The sequence below is a fragment of the Myodes glareolus genome, chromosome 9 (assembly GCF_982192425.1).
Source record: "Myodes glareolus chromosome 9, mMyoGla1.1, whole genome shotgun sequence".
In the NCBI taxonomy this organism is placed as follows: domain Eukaryota; kingdom Metazoa; phylum Chordata; class Mammalia; order Rodentia; family Cricetidae; genus Myodes; species Myodes glareolus.
The window spans coordinates 106,732,069-106,749,998 of NC_142034.1; the positions used below are offsets into that span (position 1 = coordinate 106,732,069).

Consider the following 17,930-nt stretch of genomic DNA (forward strand, 5'->3'; position numbering starts at 1 on the left):
TTATGTGTTTGTGTGAACACATGTGTCATGAAGTACATGTGGAAGTCAAGGATAACTTGAAAGAATGAGTTCTCTCCTTCTACCCTGTGGGACGCAGAGCTATGACTCAGGCCCTCAGACTTGGTGGCACCTTCATCCTCTGAGCCGTCTTGCTTACCCTTCCTCTACATGGATCTTTCAAGTGGACTTGCTGAGTAAAGATTCTCAGTAAGGTTGTGAGTGAAATAAATAAATGAAAAGGAAAAGAACGCACGTGACTTCTCCTAGGTATGGAGGAGGAGAAAGTTATTATAGGTAAAAGGGAGAATGTAGGCAGAGACATCTGGGAGGGTCCAGAGAGGACACAACCCTGAGCCAAGCCATGCGAGGAGAGGGAGGAAAAGGGAGAAGGGAAAGAATGGAACCAGATGCAGAAGCTAGGAGGCTGAAGGTACAAAAAGACCCAGTAACTAAATGGTTGGATTATATAGGGAAGTGCAGTCCAGCCCTTGGAGTAGGGGACAAGGTATGCCACCCATGCCTTATAACAGGTAGGGATGCTGGGAAAACCTGGTGGCCAGCATCTGCTTTGATATGCTAAATAGGCACCTCAACCTTTTGTCCCAGATTTGAAACTTAACAGGCTAAAACGGTGGAGGTCTATACGTCTCCTTCACTCTAGGAGAGCTCATTTTTTTTTCCACTCAAAACTTCTTGAGCAACAAATGAAATGTAATTCCAGTGGCACAGTGAAGAGACTGGGAAATCCTGGGTGAAGGCCCTGTTCTCCCAACTGGCCACACTTCCAATACTTTTCTGGGCTCTTGTCTTGTGGTTCTTATGAATAATTGACAATGTCATTTTTTAATTAAAAATTTGTGTTCCCCTGTGTTCATGTGTCCAAGCCTCCTCATGGGGAGGTCAGAAGATAATCCGGGTGGCAGGTCCTTGCTTTCGAGCTTGTTTGAGGCTGCTGTCTTATCTATTGCCCTTGCACACACAAAGAACTAGCTTCTTTAGATTCTGCTGCCCCTGCCTCCCATCATGCCATTGGAGATCCAGGATCACAGTCACAATCATCTCATTCAGTTTTGTTTTTCTTTTTGCTTCAAGACAGGGTTTTTCTGTAGCTTTGGAGCCTATCCCGGAACTAGCTCTTGTAGACCAGGCTGGCTTAGAAATCACAGAGATCCACCTGCCTCTGCCTCCCGAGTGCTGGGATTAAAGGCATGAGCCACTACCTGACCAGAACCACATTCAGTTTTTACATGGGTCCTAGAGGTCTGAACTCAGGTCTTCGCACTTGCTCAGCAAGTGTTTTATCAACTGAGCCATCTCCCCACCTCGACAAAAGCATCTGCGATGGAAAGATGGCCTCTTGAGCACATTTGTTCACCATTGCCTTCAGAAAGGAGCTAAACTTTAGGGTCTGCAGCAGCCCACTGACTTGCTGCCTTTGATCCCGCTGGTGTGGGTTCAGATTGTTCCCACCTCTCTCACCAACCGTGCCCTCCTCATTTGCCAACGAATAACTCAGCTATCTTGCCTTCTTTGGAAGCATTTCCTGACTCCTATGATTTGATTTGATTGCATCACATTCTTGGTGCTTGAATCACATTTTATCTAAGTTTCCACTCTGGATTTATTTACTAATTCATTTTTGAGGCAAGGTCTCCCATAGTTTAGGCTAGCCTCAAACTCACTATTAACTAAAGATGTCCTTGAATTTTTGATCCTCCTGCCTCTTCACCAGGTGCTGGGGGTAGAACCCAGGGCTTTATGTATGCCGGGCAAGCAGTCCCCAACATTTAACATAAATTAAGGCTGTGAGGGAGTGACAGAGAAATACATACACAAACAAAAAGGACACAATGCATACAGAAATGCAGTAAGACAGCAGGTGTCAATCAGCCATGCCACTAGTTAATGTCAATGGGCCAAAGCTAGTGGTTCATTCCTGAAATCCTAGCCCATAGGAGGTGGAAGCTGAAGAAATAGGAGTTCAAGACCAGTCTGAGTTACATAATCAGTAGACCAGCTTGAACTACAAGATATCCTGCCTGAAAGAGAGAGAGAGAGATGATGGGAAAATTGTAATGCAAATGTAGAATCATGGAGGTGCTGCACATCTGTCAGGAAAAAAAAAGACTATCTGAACCAAAACAAAACACCAAAACCAAAACAAAGCGAAAAGCAAGCACTCACAAAACCAAAACATGTTAAAAATAGAAAGGAACTACAGAATGAGTTGTGTGTGTCTTCAGATACATCCTCAGGGTCCCCAGATATCTATCTCTATCTCTATCTCTATCTCTATCTCTATCTCTACCTCTATCTATCTATCTATCTATCTATCTATCTATCTATCTATCTAGTACCCAAGTAGCTCATTCTCCACTCTAGTCTTAAGGTGTTATTATGCTCAAGTGCACCCTAGTGGCAGCCCTAATGGAGAAAGGAGATCCCGCTGTAGAAAGGAAACAGAGAAAGGGCAGGCCGTTTTCTTGATTGTAGGGGTGTTGTTTAAAATCTCATTTTAATCACCTAATCTGGTGATGAGAGTACTATTCACTCTGACTTTGTTTCTTCCCATCACTCTCTTTCAAAAAAAAAAATCTTTTTGCAAGTGTTATGTGAGAGGTATGTGTATATGCATGTTCCCGTGCATGTGGGTGTACTGTGTGGGCATGTTCATGTGCGTGTGGGTGTACCGAGTGAGCATGTTCCCGTGTGTGTGGGTATCCCATGTGAGCATGTTCCCGTGTGTGGTGGTGTTCTGTGTATGCATGCTCCCATGTGTGCGGGTATATTGTGTGAGCATGCTCCCGTGTGTGCGGGTATACTGTGTGATCATGTTTCCATGTGTGTGGGTGTACCATGTGAGCATGTTCCCGTGCGTGTGAGTGTACTATGTGAGCATGCTACCGTGTGTGCGGGTGTCCCGTGTGAGCATGTTCCCGTGTGTGCGGGTGTTGCACTGTGTATGGAGCCAGAGGTTGACATCTGTGCTGTCCTCAGGGCTCTCAGAAAGGAAAAGCATCAGCTCAGAGCCTCCAAGACCAAGTTATCAGCACAAAGGTTAATTTGTTCAGAGGGACAAAGGGCAGAGAATAAGAGACAAAGACAGGAGTTAGAGGACGAGGGAGAGGGGAGGGGAAAGGGTGTTTGTCCTGGCGGGGAGCAGAGGGCTGCTCTGGATAGAGATGAGACAGACACTACCAGAAAATGGCAGATTATAAAGGGAAGAGGAGCAAGCCTGTGTTAGGAGGAGTCAGAAATGAGAAACATGACTCACCCACAGCCTTAGAATCACACAAATAGAAAAATATTTTTTAGTTGTAGTAAGTGCACTAAAGGAAAGCCCAGGCAGGGTTGCCAGGTACAATACCGACTGCGCTGTTAGCTTTGGCTTTCAGTTAAACCAGGTAGCTTGGAAAGTTAAGTATATCCCATGCAATAATTGAGATTACATTACAGTTCGCTTATCTAAAACCAAAGGGAACTGAGCGAACTATATTTTCATGTGATCAGTCTGGCATCCTCAAGTCCAAGATGTCACGACTCACATGACAAAAGGACTGCAGTGCTGTGAGGGGAGGGTGTGGCAGAAATGCGGAGATGCTGGATGGGGTGGGGGAGGGTAAGGGAAGCCTCGCTTGAGCTCCACAAATATTTAACCGGATAACTAGGAAGGGAGCAAATACATTTTATATTTCAGGAGGGACACTGCCCAAGTGTCAGGTGCAGTGCCTAAGTATTAATTTAATTTAAGAGCTGCATCTGGGGGCTGGAGAGATGGCTCAGAGGTTAAGAGCATTGCCTGCTCTTCCAAAGGTCCTCAGTTCAAATCCCAGCAACCACATGGTGGCTCACAACCATCTGTAATGGGGCCTGGTGCCCTCTTCTGGCCTGCAGGCATACACACAGACAGAATATTGTATACATAATAAATAAATAAATATTTTTAAAAGAAAAAAAAAGAGCTGCATCTGTGAACCTGGGCCTGGGCTACATCCAGCCCCTCTGTGGCAGGTGACAAGAAATTGTGACGCAGAGCCCAGAGCACAGCCAGTACACTGCTCCAGGAGTCATTTCCCAAGGGCACCTGACCTTGCCCATTAATAGGCAGCATAGCTTCGAAGCCTGGGAAGGCTCAGGAAGTTTGCTTTCTGTTGTGGGTCTGGAGAAAACAGCCTGGGGATGGGCACAGGCGAGCACTGTACAGCGAGCTGCAGCCTGGGGATGGGCACAGGCAAGCACTGTACAGCGAGCTGCATCTCAAACTCGTTTCAGTTTCAATATAAAGTGAGCATAGGAACTGGTGAGATGGCTTGCTGCCTAAAGACGCCTTGAAGAGGTAGAGGAAGGAGGATCCCTGAGCTTGCTGGATAACCAGTCTCGGGGAAACATAGTATCCAAGTGCCAGGGAGAGACAGGCCCAGGGAGAGACTGTCTCAAAAATAAAATAAAATAAAATAAAAAGATGAAGATTGATAGAGCAAGAAACCTAACACTGAACTCCAACTTAAACTTGTTCTTGCATGGGCACACTCTAATGTATATGTGTGCATACACACAAATAAAATAAAAAGAGAGAAACTATGGAGGAAAACCTTTCAGCAAACCACTAGGGAGAAAGGACTCATGAGCATCCTGTACATGGTGGGCTAGACCACAAGTCCTGACGTGACATCTCACCAACCCCTAGTAAGCCCCACACCCCCTTGACAGTTTTCGGATGCACAGATGTCAAACATGGGATATAGGATGCTCCTAGTGTCCCACGGGTAGAGGCTACAGACGCTGCTAAACTTTCTTCAGTACACAGAATGCGCCTTTGTCCCTGACAATGACTCACCTGGCCTTAAAGGTCAGTGTTTCAGAGGGTAAAAAGCCCTGGCATGGTGACATTGGAGTTGGGGAGGAAGCATGCTCCTGTGAATCTAATGGTCAAAAGAGCCTCAGTGTTAAAACAACTTCGAAACTACTTTCAAGACTTCCTCTGAGCCCCTGTGTCATCGTATCCTGCCAGATGTGACCAGGTTGTAACAAGGATCCTGGAGGAGGAAGTGCCAAGTCAGGAGAAGGATATATGAAAAGATATCCCCTAGGGCTGGGAACTGGCTAAGTGGATAAACTTCTTGCCATGCAAACATGAAGACATGAGATTAGTCCTTGGAACTCACGTAGACCAGGATGTGGTGGTTCACGTTTGACACCAGCACTGGGGAAGCAGGCAGTTGCATCCCTGGGTCAGTCAGGAACAAGCTTGACCTCTGGCCTCCACACATGCATGCATATGTATGTGCACACACGAAAAAGCATGTCTCTGTTTTCTTGTCCTCTCTGCCTTCGCACCACTACTTGCCCACTGAGCTCGTAAAGATTCATTGACTAGCCTAACTTTGGCTTTCATGGCTTCTTTTTTATTTTTATTACACTCTTAATCATGAAAGTAAACCTTTCTTATCTTAACTATTTCTCCAGACTGTGATTTAGGGAGATCATATGCAGAGAAAGAAAGGGTGTCTCTCTATTCTCCCACCTACTTGTCCACTCTAGCATTGGCTGCTGTGATGCAGGGTCTTAGCAACAAGGCCCAATCCTATCCCCTGCTTCCTAGTATGGGAACCTCCAATTGTGGACATCAGTTCCTTGACCAAATAGGAGTTCTTTATGTGTGTGCGCTATCTTCTTAATCATTTAATAATTTTAGGTATAAACATAGCCCAAGAAGGGGCTGGGGAGATATCTCTGTTGGGAAAGTGCTTACCACTCAGGCATTCCTAGTACCCTGTAAAGTCAGGCGTGATGGCATGCTGTTGTCCCAGCTGGAGAGGTGAGGACAGAGGTTTATCTGGGACTTTCTGGCCAGCTAGTCTGCCCTAACTAGCCATGTCCCAATGAGAGATCGTGTCTCAAAAAAACAAAACAAACAAACAAACAAACCAAAAAACTACAAGAACAAGGTGAGCTGGGTGTGGTGTTGCACGCCTTTAATCCCAGCACTCAGGAGACAGAGACAAGAGGATCTCTGTGAGTTCTAGGCTAACTGTTTTATGGCCAGTCAAGCTACATGAGAGCCCTGTCTCAAAATGTCAAACAAACCAAAAACAAGGTAGATGGCTCCAGAGTAAGACACCTGAGGTAGATCTCTTACCAACACAGACACACACACACACACACACAGAGAGAAACCTAAAGACGCAAAGAAAAAGAATCTCAGAGGGAGACTTAGAGCACCTGAGCTTGACAGGTCTGTGACCGAATGATTGGAATGCAATGTTCATACGGGGGAGTGGCTACAAAGATCTGCACATAGAATGTGATCATAGAGAGCCAAAAGCACACATCCATGCACACACACAAATACATGTAATAGTACCTCCTGCCTACACATGATCAAGCACATCCTGTGTTGTTGGGACTACCAACCTACTGAAGTGAAAACTTGTGACCTGCTGTCCCTTTAAAGTGTGACTCACACCTTGGGAGGCAGAGACAGAGGGATCTCTGAGTTTGAGGTTAGCCTGGTCTACAGAGTGTGTTCTAGGACAGCCAGGGCTACACACAGAAACCCTGTCTCAAAACAACAAAATAAACAAACGAAAGTAAAAACCAGCAACAACAACGAAAACAAAATAAAACAAAAACTGTGGTTTGTTATTTTACATAAACAGTCGCCAGCATTCCAGGAAGTTATGGTCACCTGCCCTTGGGCAACAGGGGCTTACAGGTTAAAGGCATTTTCATTTTTGTTTTATGGATCTCTTAGACACAGTAATTTAAACTTAGAACATAGTTTTAGCTGTCACAGGTACTCCTAGTGGGTATGCTTGGTCTTGAATTATTTATGCATAACTCACCACGCTCTCCAGTACCTTCTGGGATTATTCCCCATTAGGTCCTTTTCTGTAGTACTCGGGACTAACCTTGACCTCTCACATGCTAAGAAAGCATTCCACCACTGAGCTATAGCCCAGATTCTTTTAAAAAATGTTTTCATTTTAAGACAGGGTCTCACTAAATTGTCCAAGCTGGCCTTGTAGCCAGGACTGGTCTTGAACTTGCAATCCTTCTGTCTCAGTGAACAACAAATCTGCACCACCAGGCATTCGTCCTGTCTCATTTTAGGATCAACGTACTTCCTTCTCCCAAATACACTGAGCACCACCAGATGATAATATTTGCTTCTTATATTATTTTTGCATCAAATATGACTTAAGAAACACATGAGAAAAGCAGTTCATCCCATGGGCTCCTATTTTATCCACCTAACATCTTTCTTCCCAAAGTCTCAAGTCTTCCCCTGTCCCCATGCCTCTCTGATTAGAGACCATTTTTAGTCATTTTTAAAGCCAGGCTCATTCCCAGCAAGGTATCTAAGCTTCTCTTCAACAGAGAACGCACTTAAAATTCACCCCTCAAAGACAGAATGCACACTTCAGTACTTGAGACACATTGAGGCGCTTTCTGCAAGTTGCCCTGGTTTCACATCCACAATCATTCAAGTGAGTGCCCCCCTCTAAGCTACCTTCCTTTCTCTTTGGATTCCTTCTTTCAGAATCTTTTCCTTTGTTGAACTCTAATGGGGAATATTGGTGGGATTTCTTTGGATTTATCTTATTTGACATTTTCTCTTCTTTCGTATTCTACAAATTATGTTATCACATTTGAGACGTGCTCAACCTTTTCGGTTCTGTTATCCATTTGTTTGACTTCTGGATCCCAATAATAGGAACATTGGGATCCTATTTACTTATTTTTTAATTAATATATTTTAATTTAATGTTTATTTATGTGCGCAAGCATGCATGGCACAGGGACTGTGAGGGCTGGAGAATAATCGGCAGGAGTCCTTTCTCTCCCTCTGCTACTGTTGGGTCCTCATGTCGTGCAAAGGTGGGGGATGGGTCACCAAAGTCTATACTGTTGGGTCCTCACGTCGTGCAAAGGTGGGGGATGAGCCACCAAAGTCTATACTGTTGGGTCCTCACGTCGTGCAAAGATGGGGGATGGGTCACCAAAGTCTATACTGTTGGGTCCTCACATCGTGCAAAGGTGGGGGATGAGCCACCAAAGTCTATACTGTTGGGTCCTCACGTCGTGCAAAGGTGGGGGATGGGCCACCAAAGTCTATACTGTTGGGTCCTCATGGTGTGCAAAGGTGGGGGATGGGCCACCAAAGTCTATTAAACCAGAAGCAAACTTTAGTTCAGAAAAAGAAAAAAATCTCCTTGGGGTACACAAAGCTTATCAGCTACAGCTGTGACCACAGGTAGAGATGGGCTGCTGTAGCTGTGACCAGGGTCAGTTTCCAAACTCCCCTTTGTCTGATGAAGCAAACATCAGACATGAACAAAAGAATTTTTACAATCTTGAGTTGAAACTCAGATATAAATTACTTTTTAACAAAAAACAATTTTCATTAACAGGGGTTTTCAGTTAAACTAGTGTTTGTATTTAGTCCATTGTTTCTCTGGCATTCCTGATGGCATTTACCAAAGCTCTATAGTCCCCTGATATGGCCGGTTTTGCATAACAGGAAAGAGTATGGGACAATGAGCAACCAAAAAGCCACATACATGTCTTCATTTAAACATTAACTTAGATCATATCAGTTGCTGGCCATGAGTGGCTGGGGGGTATCTAAAAGCTGACCCTCAGAATGCAGAGTGACTCTAAGTTTGCAGAGGGGTTGTAAAGCAAGTAACCCACTGTTAATAGGTAATTCTTAAGCTGCTGAAAAAGCTGCTGACTGATGTGGGATTCCCCTCTGTATGCTGTGAATACCATTGGTTGATAAAGAATCTTGGGCCTATTGCAGCACAGAATAGGGCAAGGTGGGAATTCCAAGCAGATAGAGACCAAGCAGGCTGAGTCAAAGAGATGCCATGTAGCCGCCAGAGGAGAAAGACGCCCAAGATGTGCACACATCAGTACCGATAAACCACAAGCCTCATGGTAAAATATAAGATAATAGAAATAGGTTAATTTAAGATATAAGAATTAGCTAGCAATATGCTTAAGTGATTGGCCAAGCAGTGTTGTAATTAATACAGTTTCTGTGTGATTATTTAGGAAATGACCAAGCAGCCTCCATCAACAGCTGACAGTCTACTCTCATTCTCCTAGGCGTACAACTATATATTTCTTGTAAAAAGAGACTATACTTTTGTTTCCCAGCTGCCTGGGCCCAAATAATCATACAGAAACTATATTAATTACAGCACTTTAGCCGATGGTTCAGACATGTTTTTAGCTAGCTCTTACATCTTAAATTAACTCATTTCTATTATCACCACATGGCTGTGGCTTACTGGTAAGGTTCTTGTTTGGGTTAAGGCTCCACCCCAGCCACTGGCATTCATATATCCAAAGAGTCTGGAATGTTTTGTGAAAAGTTTCATTCCAAGCTCCCTCCCCTGGGAGTTGCCTCAGTCCAGACACCACCTCTGAGAAAGCCCGTCAAACATTGACCTCTCCCCAGAGAAGCTCAAGACCACTCCCACAGGGTATTTAAACGCCCCCCAGAGAACAAACATGTGGTCTTCCCAGTCTTTCTTCCCCATCTCATCTCTGCACCCAGGAGCACTGCCACACATTAAACCTGGACTTTTTCTCATTTGGTTTGATTTGGTCTGGTTTGAATTATTGCATTGGTGGTGAGGATTATCAGGTCAAAAAAATTTTCAGTTCTGGCCTCAGTCTCCTTTGGCAGCCCAAATGGCTAACCTCGTCACATTGAAGGCAAATACCACAACAACTTTCTTCAATGTCCATCAACCTCTCTAAAGGGATTGGTCTTCCAGAAGTCGAGTTGTCTCATTAGTGAGAAAAGTCTAAGTTCTTTAAATGTGATATCCTGTAGGTCTTTGAAAGGTTTGAGGATACCTAGCCATCTGAAATAGATCTCTGTGTTATCTAGAAAACCTAACTAATAATATTATAAGTTTGGTTATTATAAATGGCTATTTATTAATCTGCAATTTTTAATTATACATTAATTAAATTATACATTTTTAAATAAGCTGTCTAAACATAATACCTTAAACAAGAGTAGAAATATATATATATATATAAACAAAATTGACCTCAATTTGTACCAATAGACCAAGATCCATACCAATGCAAAGTATTCATCTCTATACTTATATCTCCCCCCCTTTTTTTTAAAAAAAAGAGAGATTGACTATGACCATTAATGATTTATACCCAACACCTTTTAAATGAAAATAAACATTTATTAACAATCTTTTTGGGAATTTGGGCATTGTTTTCTCTAAACTGCTTGTTTGTTGTGCAAAGTATTTTTATGGTTTGTGGAGACCTTTCAAGAGTTCTTGTTCCATCAAGCAACATTAGCCTAGAAGCAATCCATAGGTTCCCACCCTCTGTGGAACCAAAAGTAGAAATGCTTTTCCAAAGTAGCATATACTTAAACTCAAATTTTGAAGTCAAGATACCTTTATAATAAATATGTTGGTTTAGCTTAGCAGCTCCCAAAAGCAAATGTAGTCATTCATTTGATTCAAAATGAATTAAAAAAAAATCAAAAGAAAACACAATAATACACATAATTCAGAATCTCTGTGCACATTCCCTCTTTACGTGACTTGTTTTTCTTTACTCCTTTAATCTATGACTGTCTTTACTCTTTTATATTACTTTTACTGTCTCTTTAAAGACTTTGTTTTATTTTTTTAATATGGAATGGCAGAAAGCAATATTTCCATCTTTAATGAGGACGGAGCATGAGGGAATGGGATGAAAAATATGTTCACGAAGAAGTCTATTAAAATGTGCACATTTAGTAGGGGCTAACAGGATGGGAAGATACAAAATCACTGTATGCTTTCTATGAAGGAAATAGCCCCGTCCATTTGTGAGTGAGAAAATTCAAGTGTGCCCAAGATCAATCTCTAGTTTTTTAAAAAAAAAAAAATTCCAATGGAAATCTGGCAGCTGATCATCCATCTCTTTCCTTCCCAACTAATGACTGTATTCCTGGGACCGAGCTTCTTTTTTTAAATAAATTCATATTTATATATAAAACAGTCTTTTACAAAAACCCCACCAAACAAAAAAATAAAATAAACTTAAAAAAACAATGATAACCAAAAAAAAAAAAAAATCAGGAACAGAGATGGGGCTGAAGCTTGAGGACTCGCACAGTCCCGTTGGCCAGGGCAGGGGGGCTGCTTGGGGATGAGGCATTTGATATCTGGGAGGTGCTTCGAGGCTTGGGCGGGGGGCGGGGGGGGCGGGGGCGTAGGTAGGTAACTGAAAAGCTTTCCATACAGAGGGTCATGGAGGGAGAAGTTCTGGGAAGGGGGAGAGGCCTTGGCTGCCTCCAGGCTGGCATAACTCAGCATGCAAAGTCGTGGCAGCAGGGCGGGGTGAACCCAGCAATAAGGATGGTGCTGAAGCAGTCTCTGTATAGCAGGCGGCCAGGTCCTTCTGCTTGTTCTTCAGCAAAGAGCTCAAAGGCCAAGTGAATCAGCTCCTCCAGGGTCCTGCCTCCATCCAGGGCTGCTAGTGCAAGGGCTACATTTTGGAAGTCAACCAAACCCTTGGCATCCTGCTGGAAGTAGCTGAAGGCACCACCCACTGTCTGAGGATCAGAGAGCTGTAGCTGCTGGGCAAACGACTCTGGCCTGGCTCTGCCCCCATGCCCACACAACCAGGGGACAGCTCAGCCTTCTGTAGCACCTTTTCCAGTTCCCAGAGCTGTGGCTTCAATGCTGCCTTCAGTTGGTCCACCACAATCACAGGCAAGCTCCCCACAAACTCACATTCAGTGACTGGAATGCCCAGGGCCTGTGCCATGACTCTCTGCACATTGTTGGCATAAAGGGTGGGGTCCTTACTCTCCTGAGGTCTGGGCTGATACACTGGCAAGAACTCTACTTCCACGATGGTGCAGGGCTGTGAGCCAGAGAACTTTGAGTACGCCAGGACCCCTTCGTGCCCAGTTGGTGGTGTCCAGACCTTTGGGGTATCAGGTGAGGACAGGCTGCACAGGCACCCCTGCGATGAAGGCTCTGGGTTTGAACTTCAGCAAAGCCTTCTTGTTAGAACAGGTGCCTTCGGGGGGAAAAATAGTACCTGAGGTCACTTGCCTCCCGAGGTAGCCTGCCTTCGGACCTCCTCAACCACTGGGCAGTGAGAAGCTGGGTCACGCCAGAATACTAGGATGGCTTGACTGAATCGCAGAAGGGCTCCAATGACAGGCACAGAAAGATTCTCAGTTGGAGACACAAGTTTGGGCAGGTCACAGGGGAGTAGAACAATTGGGTCAAAGAAAGTTGAGTGGGGGGCAGCGACCAGTACAGGGGCTTCCAGAAGAGAGGCCCTCTGTCACCGAACACGGATCTGGATGAAGCAAAGCAGGAAAAAGAGCAGGCGGCTCAGACCAAGAACCCCGTTGTGGCATGCAGTCTTCCTCCATCCAGTAATTGATTCCTGAAGCTGCTCTTCAGTGAGACCCGTAATTTGGAGCCATGCAAAGGGCCAGAGAAGAACAATAAAAACTAGAAGCGCTTGGATTGGGGCCAGCAGTACCCCCAGGAGACAGAACTTAACCCTCCGGAGGCCTGAACGAATGGGTTTGGGGGCGCCGAGGGCCCGGAGGTGGGATCGAGGGGGGCCCAGGCCCCAGAACTTCCTTGGCTCATGATGGGAGAAGGTAGAGCGAGGGCCGCAGCCCATCCCCACCCCCAGACTTGGCCCCGCTCCCGTCCCGCTCTGCCTGTTTTATTCTTTAAAACTGTTTCTTTCTGGAACTGCCTATACCCATTTTCTTTTTATCTTAAGCCTACGAACATTTTAAAAAACACATTATGACCCATTTAGAGGTTTATTTCTGTCTGAATATGTCTTTATTGCACATCTGTAGTTCTTTTCTGACCAGGAGCACTCTTAAAGTGATAAGCAGCTTGGTAGCAGCAGTCCTGGATGCTGACTCCACCTCTCTTGGCCTTTTAGCATGGCGGAGGTACATTTACCGCCAGTTCTGGGACTTCTGGGTGGGAGCTGTGCTCACTACCTCAACTCTGGGAAGGAGTGTGCAGCACATAAACCCTTTTTGTCTGAGTAAAAGCTAAATCTGCCTTGCAGTATGCTGTGTGGCCTGGAAGTGTCTCTGTATATGGTGGTGGGAATCTGCCATGTTCTCCTGCCTGTGTGCTCTCAGTTACTTTCCTTCTAACCCCAAGTGGGCATACAAGCACCTGACCTGAAGTGGGTGGCGGATCCCGCAGGTTAGCACCAATTATTTGGGCATCATTTGTAAAAGAAGAGTGTACTTTTGTTTCCCGGCTGCCCAGGCCCAAACAATCACACAGAAACTAGATCAATTACAACACTATTTGGCCAATTGCTCAGGCATATTTCTAGCTAGCTCTTATATCTTAAATTAACTCATTTCTATTAATCTATGTATCACCACGAGGCTTACTGGTAATGTCCTGGAATCTATCTCCTTTGGCAGATACGTGGTATCTGCCTGACTCCTTCTTCTTTCTCCATGCATTAAGCTTAGTTTCTCTGCCTTCTGCCTTGCTATAGGCCAAAGTAGCATCTTTATTAACCAATGGTAATAAAACATATTCACAGTATACAGAGGGAAATCCCACATCAATTTCTTTATTTCTACATTTCTATTTCTGGAACCTGCAATTCTATATTTTTATTCTTGGACTCTTCACCATACAGCTCTTGAGGATCAAACTCAGGTTGCCAGGCTTGGCAGGAAGTGTCTTTCCCTGCTGAGCTATCTCACTGGCCCCTGTGTATGTATTTTTTCATTTCCCAGCCTGAAGCTCTTACTCTTGTTGGAGCCTCAAAGCTTGTTACTTATTTGTTTAGAGACAGTGTCTCACCGTAGAGCTCAGATTGATTTCAAACTCTGTAGCCTAGGCTGGCGTTGAACTCTCAGTCGTCCAGCAGAAGCTCCTTGAGTCTGGACTACAAGTGTAGCCTCATCCGGCTATTGCTTTCAGACTGGGCAACACTGCTCATCTGGCCTCAAGTTCACTGGTTTTACCCTGATGAGCATCCTGTTGAAGCCCTTTTAACTCAGTACAGGTGACCTTTTAATTTTGGTTGGGTGTTTCATTTTATAATTTTCTTGTTTAAAAGGTACAGGGTCTCACTCTGTAGCCCAAACTGGGTTTGAACTCACTATGTAGTCCAGGCTGGCCTTAAACTCATGGCAATCCTCCTGAGTCCTCCTAATGCAATCGTAAACCACCAATCTGGCTTGATTTTTTTTAAAAGTCTCTTTCTGGAGATTATTTGTAGAAATTTTCTAGTTTTTCTTTTGTTTCAGGAAAACTTGCAGGTCTTGTGTGTTGGTGCACACCTTTAATTCCCAGTAGAGGCAGGAGTGTGTCTGAATTTGAGACTGGTCTCTCTATTCTGCTTAAAGAATCCTGGACCAGCAAGGACTACACAGTATGACCTATCTGAAAAAGAAATGAATGAATAAATAAACAAATAAATAAATAAACAAACAAACAGACAGACAAAGAAAAAGGGAGCTTGCTACATTTGGACCCTTTCTGTGATTCAGCTAGGCTGCCCAGACAATAAGCCCCCACATCCTGCATCCTTCACTTCCCTAATGCGCAATCCGTTAGGTTTCTCTAAAGGAACAGAGATGATAGAGTGATGTAATATATATGCATTTATGAGAGAAGCTTATAGAGTGTGCTCTGAACAATCCAGTAATTTTTAGCTGCCTCCTGACTAAAAGGCTGAGGATCCACAATCTGTTCCATCTATGAGACTGGATGTCTCAGCAGTCCCATTCTGGCGCTGGAATCCTAGGTAAGTCCTAGAGAGCTGCCAGTTTCCAGTCTAAATTGGAATCCAGAAGAAACAGGTTCTGATACCAGTGAAGGAATGCTGTGGGAGCAGAGTACATAAACTTGCCAGCCAGAGGAGAGCAAGCAGGCAAAAAACAGAAGTTTCCCACTTCCATGTCCTTTTATGTGACCTGTTTTAGGGTGGGTGAGTCTTTCTTCACATGGTCTAGATCTAGTGTGGCTCTTGCACCTCCAAGAAGCTAACCAAGAAAAATCCCTCCCAGGCATGTCCAGCTGCTTGAGTTTCAGTGATTTCCAGATGTAGTCAAGTTGACAACCAAGATTAGTCATCACAAGTCCTCTTCTTGTCAAGTCGACACACAATCACGTCTCCTTATGTCATGGTTAATTTCCAAGTGAAAATAATAATCAAGTCATAATGGCAACCAGGGCTGGTAGAGAGACTCTGTCGCAAAAAATCCAAAACAAAAGTGTGTGTGTGTGTGTGTGCATGTGTGTGTAAGAAGAAGAAAAGGAACCAGCTGTTTCTTTCCACACTTAGCAACAGGGAACTAAGTTCTAATTCAAGGGTATCTGGAAGCAGCAGTGACTTCTACATCAGTTTCACACATGGAGGAGGGGGGTCACCTCTGGACATAGATTGAGGTGACTTCTAGGGCCCCCCATGTTTGGGGGATTTAAGAGGGGCTTAAAATAGCATTTATTGCTCATGTTCCAATTTATAAAATTAGTGCAGGTAAAATTGGAGCATCATTTATTGCATTGATTATGGGTCTTCTGTGGAGTACTAGTGTGTCAAGATTTGCATACATTACCTGTTATTCTTCATAAGAATTCTATTAAGAAGGCTCTGGTATGTGCTAACCCAAAGATGGGAGGAGAAAGACCACCAACCTAAATCATCATGGTCAAATTAATTAAAGCAAGCAATTAATTAAAACAAGCTTTTTTATTCTTTGTGCATGGGCTGTCTCTCCCTAAAGGTGGGGGTAGAGGATTTCCAAATCAATATAGGTGGGGTTACAGAAGCAGAGCATAACAATATAATCATAACAAGGTAGCCACAAGCTTTTATAACAAAGATAGGGTGGCAAGATGGTCATTATAATTCCTTGAAATAAAAATATGGCTACTTCACAATCCCAGGAAACCTAGACAACAAAGAGGACCCTAAGAGAGACAAATATGGATCTAATCTACATGGGAAGTAGAAAAAGATAAGATCTCCTGAGTAAATTGGGAGTGTGGGGATCATGGAAGAGGGTAGAAGGGGAGGGGGAGAATGGAAGGGGAGAAAAATATATAGCTCAATAAAATCAGTTTTAAGAAATATAAGGTAAAAAAAATATGGTTACTATAAGATGCTTCCTAAAATGGAGGCAGGCTTGTTCGTCATTTCCCCCTTGTCTTAAGTGTCGTTGTCAAATTCTTGTTAGGGGTATAGCATTCTTTATCTGGGGGTGGAATATGACAAAATTTGTAACACATCAAAAGATGCATGGCCTGTTTATAAATTATACCTGTTTAGTTAACGTAGAAAGAACAAAAATTTTAAGGCCATTATAGTCTTGGTATGCCAATAGGTACTATAGGTAAGCCATCTTGTCTCCTTTGCCAAGGTCCTGTTGATCTAACATTCCAGCCTTCTGTTAAAGATAAAGGTGATGTAGTCTCTACTTCTGCTGGTATTAAGACACCATTGTCAGGGCCCAGAAAGATGGAATGTTAGTCGAAGACCAGGAGGGGATTAGGGTGATGGGATAATCATTAGAAGCAGCTGGTTTGTTGACCAGCTGGAGAAAGATTGCCTGGGACTGCTGTGGTTTGGAGCACTTTTAGTTTGCGACTGATTTCTGGATGGTGCCTACCAGCTGAGTGGAACTCTGCCAAGACAGATTCAGACCAAGGGTAGAAAGCAAAGTTTAGGAACTTAAAGGAAACTTATATTTGGAGCATCCCCCTCAGGAATAGGCAGTAGGAAGGGAAGCTTAGGCTGCTGATTGATAGGAGTACTTGTCTGGAGTCCACTGACCTGTGAGAGATGCTTCCAATTCTTATGCCTTTCTTGATTCCATGAAACTTACACTGTGATGTTTGTGATCTGTACTGAAATTCACATTGTAGAGAAAAAAGCCAAGTGGTGTCTGCAAACAGCCGGAATTGCCAGGCAGTGGTGGTGCACGCCTTTAAACCCAGCACTCGGGAGGCAGAGGTAGGCGGGATTTTGTGAGTATGAGGTCAGCCTGATCTACAGAATGAGTTCCAGGACAGCCAGAGTTGTTACACAGAGAAATCCTGTCTCTAAAAAACAAACAAACAGACAAACAAACAAGCAAACAAACAAAAATAGCCGGAGTTGACTTGTGCATTTGAGTCATAGCAAGAGCTATGGCTCTGGGTTACAAAGCATGAACACTCTTTTTAGTCTGTCCAGAGAGCTGGGTATACAATGGGATAGACATGTTTCTAGCATGATGAGAAGCATCTTTAAATCCATATTTAGAAGACAATCAGAGGAAATCTTAAATCTTAAACTTGTAACTGATAATAGTAGCAGTTACCAGGGGTTGATTAATAACATCAGAATTCTATTGATTAATGTTAAAACTTTGAACTTTTGAAATTCTAGTATAACAATAGCATAACTAATATTTCTATATTTTAAATCATTTTCTTAAATCCTCATGATTTAGACTTTTATATTTTTAGATATTTATAATTTATATAAACCTTAAGTTTTTTAATCCAGTTAATTACCATTAGATATACATAAGTGGTTAATTACTGAGCGCACCCTTTGCAAAGCAAGCCCCTTTAAATAGTGAGAGTACATCTGGAACCAGTTTGTCCTGTAATATAAAGCCTGTTTGTCACACAAACCTTTCAGGAGACCCAAGAACTCTAGAAAAACAAGAACCTTGCATTGTTCTTGATTTCAGTGGGATCACTTTGAGTTTCTCTCCATTTAATTTGATGATGGCTGTTGGCTTGTTGTATATTGCCTTTATTATGTTTAGATATGTTCCTTGTATCCCTGCTTTCTTCAGGACCTTTATCGTTAAAGGATGTTGTATTTTGTTGCAGGCTTTTTCAGCATCTAGTGCATCTAATGAGATAATA

General features: G+C 43.5%; 2 protein-coding genes across 2 annotated transcripts in view; one reads left to right on the plus strand and one right to left on the minus strand.

Annotated features, from left to right (window-relative positions):
• Bmerb1 (bMERB domain containing 1) overlaps window positions 1–17,930 on the plus strand; it is a 77,863-nt gene that overhangs the window by 21,999 nt on the left and 37,934 nt on the right. The gene's annotated exons all lie outside the window — the stretch shown is intronic.
• On the minus strand, window positions 11,114–12,656 carry LOC125399783 (lysophospholipid acyltransferase LPCAT4). Its single transcript, XM_087910849.1, is given in 8 exon segments — window positions 11,114–11,260; window positions 11,262–11,313; window positions 11,315–11,395; window positions 11,397–11,634; window positions 11,637–11,914; window positions 11,916–12,073; window positions 12,076–12,575; window positions 12,578–12,656. Coding segments are annotated over 8 exon segments (1,533 nt in total).